The 5,301-nt window shown below is 51.6% G+C and overlaps 1 protein-coding gene across 1 annotated transcript; it reads right to left on the bottom strand.

The window, feature by feature from the left end:
* Positions 1-1,139: 1,139 nt before the first annotated feature.
* LOC122544776 (cyclin-dependent kinases regulatory subunit 1-like) lies at positions 1,140-4,925 on the bottom strand. Its single transcript, XM_043684102.1, has 2 exons — positions 4,786-4,925; positions 1,140-1,395 (listed from the first exon to the last, which is right to left on the bottom strand). The coding sequence occupies exons 1-2, from the start codon at positions 4,842-4,844 to the stop codon at positions 1,155-1,157; spliced, it is 300 nt and encodes a 99-aa protein (XP_043540037.1). The 5' UTR covers positions 4,845-4,925; the 3' UTR covers positions 1,140-1,154.
* Positions 4,926-5,301: the final 376 nt, after the last annotated feature.

The raw sequence follows: 5,301 nt of genomic DNA, 5'->3' as shown, positions 1-5,301 counted from the left end.
TGAACCGTGCCCTGAGTTTAAGTTCAGTCTCCCCGATGTGGAGAAGACCACAGCGGGAGCTCCTGACGCAGTCAACCAATGCCAGCAGGACAGGCTGGACGGGGTTGTGAAGTGACAGTCCCAGCTGAAATATTCCTCACTCCTCCCCTGGGCACGGAGGCTGCTGAAGCTGACAAGTGTCCTCTGGGACTGTGCACCTATCGGAGAAAGTGAGGACTGCAGATGCTGGAGATCAGACTCAAAAAGAAAAAAAGTGTTCCTGGTGAAGATTTTGTGCTCAAGACGTCGACTCTCCTGCTCCTCGGATGCTGCCTGACCGGCTGTGCTTTTCCAGCGCCACACCTTTTTGACGATAAAAAAAAAATCACACAACAACCAGGTTATAGTCCAACAGGTTTATTTGGAAGCACTAGCTTTCTGAGCGCTGCCCCTTCATCAGTTGGTTGTGACCACCAGATGAAGGGGCAGTGCTCCGAAAGCTAGTGCTTCCAAATAAACCTGTTGGACTATAACCTGGTTGTTGTGTGATTCTTAACTTTGCCCACCCCAGTCCAACACTGGTGTCTCCAAATCAACACAGTTTGAGTGTCCAGCTACAGCATCTCACAGCCTTAGTCTCCCCGTGAGGTCGTGCTTATTTCTACAATGCAGTATAGTTTGTCATTTAATTCAGAAGCAACGCTCAGTCGGGATGTAGGTTTGCTCGCTGAGCCGGAAAGTTCATTTTCAGACGTTTCGTCACCATACTAGGTAACATCATCCGGAGTTTTATCTTACTTTCTATCTGTGGGACTTGGTTCCTGAGGATGAGTGATATCACTCTTGTTCTTTTACTCAGAGGGTGGTAGCTGGGGTCCAAATCGATGTGTTTATTGATGGAGCTCTGGTTAGAATTCTAGGAATGCCTGTGCATGTCTCTGTTGAGCCTGACCTGTTGTCTCAGTTGAAGTGGTGTCCTTCTTGGCCTGTGTGTATGTAAGGATCCTAGTGAGAGTGGGTTGTGTCTTTCTCTGGCCAGGAGCTCACTGATGATGTTACCTACTGGGTGACGAAACGTCTGAAAATGAACCTTCCAGCTCAGTGAGCAAACCTACATCCGGAACCTCAACCTGAGCTACAAACTCACAAAGGCTCTATCAAACTGAGAGCTCATTCTATCTCCTGATAAGGCAACCCCTGATAAGGGGTAGTGACAGTCTGGGAAGTGCTGGCTTTGGGAAATCCGCCTCTTGCAGTTCAAGGGGGAGGGAGTTATCGACGGTGTTACCTGGCTCATGGATCATGTAGTGAATCCAGCCCGGACTCTGCTGCACCCCGAGGTTCCTCCACTCAGTCTCCGACATCAGGTGAGTCTTGGGCACCAGCTTTGCAATCTTCTTGGGCAGCATGACGTGACTGGGGAAGAGAGATGGGTCGGGAAAAATGAATAAGATTGCCCAAGGCTCGAGTATTCAATCACAGAAGCAGAACCACATGAAAGCTCTGAGTGAGGTATGAACGTTCCCCTCCCCCGCCAACGCCTGATTGGAGACCCTAACACGAATCATAGCGACCTTCCCAGACACTCTCCGCCAACACCCAGCTCCCGAACAAACGGCTTTCCACCCAACGTAAATCAAAAAGGACAATGGGATTGGGAAATCTGAAACAAAAACACGGAGACTCAGCTGGTCCTGCAGCACCTTGTGTCAACTTCAGCGCTCTGTCCTGACGTAGGGTCACTGGATTTGAAACGTCAACTCTGTCTTTTCTCTCTCCACGAATGCTGCCAGACCAGCTGAGTTTCTCCAGCACTTTTCATTAAAGACAGCGGGGTGGCTCAGTGGCTGGCGCCGCTGCCTCAGGGACACAGGTTCGATTCCACCCGGAGGCAACTGAGGTGGACATTCTCCCCCCCCCCAGTGTCTGTGTGGGTTTCCTTCGGGTGCTCCGGTTGCCTCCCACAATCCACAGATGTGCGCATTAGGATGGATTGGCCATGCTAAATTGTCCCATAGTGTCCAGGGATGTGCAGGTTAGGGTGGATTGGCCATGCTAAATTGTCCCATAGTGCCCAGGGATGTGCAGGTGAGGGTGGATTGGCTATGCTAAATTGTCCCATAGTGCCCAGGGATGTGCTGGTTAGGGTGGATTGGCCACGCTAAATTGTCCCATAGTGCCCAGGGATGTGAGGGTGGATTGGCTATGCTAAATTGTCCCATAGTGTCCAGGGATGTGCAGGTTAGGATGGATTGGCCATGCTAAATTGTCCCATAGTGCCCAGGGATGTGCAGGTTAGGGTGGATTGGCCACGCTAAATTGTCCCATACTGTCCAGAGATGTGCAGGTTAGGGTGAGGTAGCACTGGGATATGTAGGGTTAGACTGATAGGGTAGGGGGCAGAGTCTGGGCAGGATGCTCTTTGGAGGGTAGGTGTGGACTTGATAGGCCAAATGGCATGCATCCACACTATAGGGAGTCAGTGAAAACAGATGATTCTCATTGGTCAGCTGGTGCGTCAATCATTTTCCCATCCCTACGCCATTGGCTTTCTCTCTCAGCTCCATGAATGATGAATCAAGCACTGGAGCATCAACAGACCCAATACAACAGTGGCAGCAAATTACAAGGAATACTGCAGTTAGGCAGTAGGGTGGGGCGGAAATAAAACGAACAGGAGATTTATATTCTCCTCAACAGAAAAAAAAACAACACCGGCAGCATTTCTAAATGTCCTCTCTCCAGTGGTCTGTTCACCCTGCAAGGAAGAAATACACGGAGTGCTGTAGGATGGGTTACAACCACTGGAAGTTAGTAGAAAGCATTTTGCAGCCAATGAAGTCACTATTGAAGGGAACTCAGTGTTACATCGCAGGAAATGCAGCAGACCAACGTACACACAGTGAGGTGCTGTGAGCATCAGCTAAATGTCCCCATTCTTGGATGTAAAGTAGCTCACTGAGCCAGAAGGTTCGTTTTCAGATGTCTCATCACCATACTGGGTAACATCATCAGCGAAACACTGGTGTTCACGACCTGCTTTCTGTTTACGTGTTTCGGTTTCCCTGGATTGGTGATGAAGCAGTCATTTCAGGGCTTCACCGGAGGCTCCCTGATGATGTCGCCCAGTATAGTGACGAAACGTCTGTAAACCTACCCTCCAGCTCAGCGAACAAACCTCCATCCACAACCTCAAACTGGGCGAGGTGTAGAGCATGAAAATAGACCCTGCAGTCCAATCCGTCCATGCCAATCAGATATCCTAAATTAATTTAGTCCCATTTGCCAGCACTTGGCCCATATCCCTCTAAACCCTTCCTACTCATGTACCCATCCAGATGCCTTTTAAATGTTGTCATTGTACCAGCCTCCACCACTTCCTCTGGCAATTCACTCCATACAGGTACCACTCTCTGTTTGAAAACATTGCCCCTTGGGTCCCTTTTAAATCTTCCCCCCTCACCCAAAACCTATGCTTTCTAATTGTGGACTCTCCCAACCCAGGGGAAAAGACCTTATCTATTTACCCTAACTATGCCCCTCATGATTTTGTAAACCTCTACAAGGTCACCCCTCAGTTTCTGATGATCCAGGGAAAACAGCTCCACCCTGTTCAGCCTCTCCCTGTAGCTCAAACCCTCCAATGTTGGCAACATCTTTGTAAATCTTTGCTGAACCCTTTCAAGTTTCAAAACATCCTTCCTGTAGTCTTTTAAAATATTCATAGAATGTGTTGAAGTGGCAGGCAAATGGAAGCTGAGAGTCATTTTTGCAGACAGAATGCAGGTATTTTGTAAAGCAGTCTGCGCTGTGTCTCTCCAATGTACAGGACAGAGGGACGTGGGCCAAGTGCTGGCAAATGGGACTAGATTGGGTTCTGATAGCTGGTTGGCATGTCGAAAATGAGCACTGCAGATGCTGGAGATCGGAGTCTAGATTAGAGTGGTGCTGGAAAAGCACAGCAGGTCAGGCAGCATCCGAGGTGCAGGAAAATCGACGTTTCGGGCAAAAGCCCTTCTTCAGGATCCCTGCTCCTCGGATGCTGCCTGACCTGCTGTGCTTTACCAGCACCACTCTAATCTAGACTCTGGTCGGCATGGATGAGTTGGGCCGAAGCTGTACATCCCTATGACACAATGTACATTGCGAGCAATGAGTATACTGGAATAAGCTCTAATGAAGAGTCATCTAGACTGGAAACGTTAGCTTGCTCCCTCTCCAAGGATGTGGTCTGACCCGCTGGGATCTTCAGCGTCTGTCGTTTTAAGAAGCCGCCTTTGCCTGGAGGGATAACAAAAAGAGAAAACGCTGGAAAATCTCAGCAGGTCTGGCAGCATCTGTAAGGAGGGAAAAGAGCTGACGTTTCGAGTCTAACCGACCCTTTGTCAAATTAGCTTCTACCTTTTTGCCTGGAGGGACCCACTTCCGGGACTACAGCTCCCGGCGGGCACCGCGCGGGGGAATAAGCCCTATTTGTGTCACCGACTTCCGGAAGCAGGGCGCACTTCCTGGACTACAATTCCCGTCGGGCGGCGCGTCGGGAGACCACGTGGAGGGAGGGAAATCGGGGCAGCTTCCGGTAGTCGGTGGTTTGGGGGGGGAAACGGGACGGAATGGCCTCCGATTAAACTGAAAAGAAAATCCACGAAGCAAACGTCTCCCGAAAGCGGCGAGGGGGAGATGGAAACCGGGGAGTCGAAGAACCGGTAAAGAAGGGGGGGATGGGAAGGGGACGATCGGATTTTGACCGGGGATCCTGAGGGGTTTATTTACGCGGTTATTCCCCTCTTCCCCACCGTCTCTCACCGGTACTCGAACTCGCCGTCGTTGTACCGATCCGAGTAGTAGATCTCGTTTCGATCCATTTTCCAACCGCCGCTCTCGAGCCGCGCTCCAACTCTCCTGCCTTCCGAAACGAACGAGCGCGCCCTCGCTCCCCATTGGCCAGGCCCACCCGTCACTCAATCCCCGGTTCGGCGCCATTGGTCCGCCCTGTCCGTCTCCCCTCCCCCCGCGGTCCATTGGACGTCAAGACCGTCCGTCAATGGCCAGCCGCGTCTTATTGGGTGGGGGTGGGGCAGGGCGGTCAGATCCCCGAGCGTCCATTGGTGCCTGCTGCTGTCCGTCCGACACGAACCCCGCCCACCAAGCTATGATTGGCCACGCGAGCTTCCCCGTGACTTCGCAGGCCCGCTCTTCCCGCCTTCATTGGGCCCCCGCCTCGTCTCTCTCACTTCCCATTGGTTTGCACCGCTGCCCGTCATTGCTAAACCCCACCTACCGCAGTGCCTCGTCTCCGACCGGCCCGTGCGAGCCTGTCCG

This window comes from Chiloscyllium plagiosum, chromosome 51 (assembly GCF_004010195.1).
Source record: "Chiloscyllium plagiosum isolate BGI_BamShark_2017 chromosome 51, ASM401019v2, whole genome shotgun sequence".
Classification (NCBI taxonomy): domain Eukaryota; kingdom Metazoa; phylum Chordata; class Chondrichthyes; order Orectolobiformes; family Hemiscylliidae; genus Chiloscyllium; species Chiloscyllium plagiosum.
Note: the sequence above shows the minus strand (reverse complement) of the source record. Positions and strands in the feature narration are given on the sequence as shown.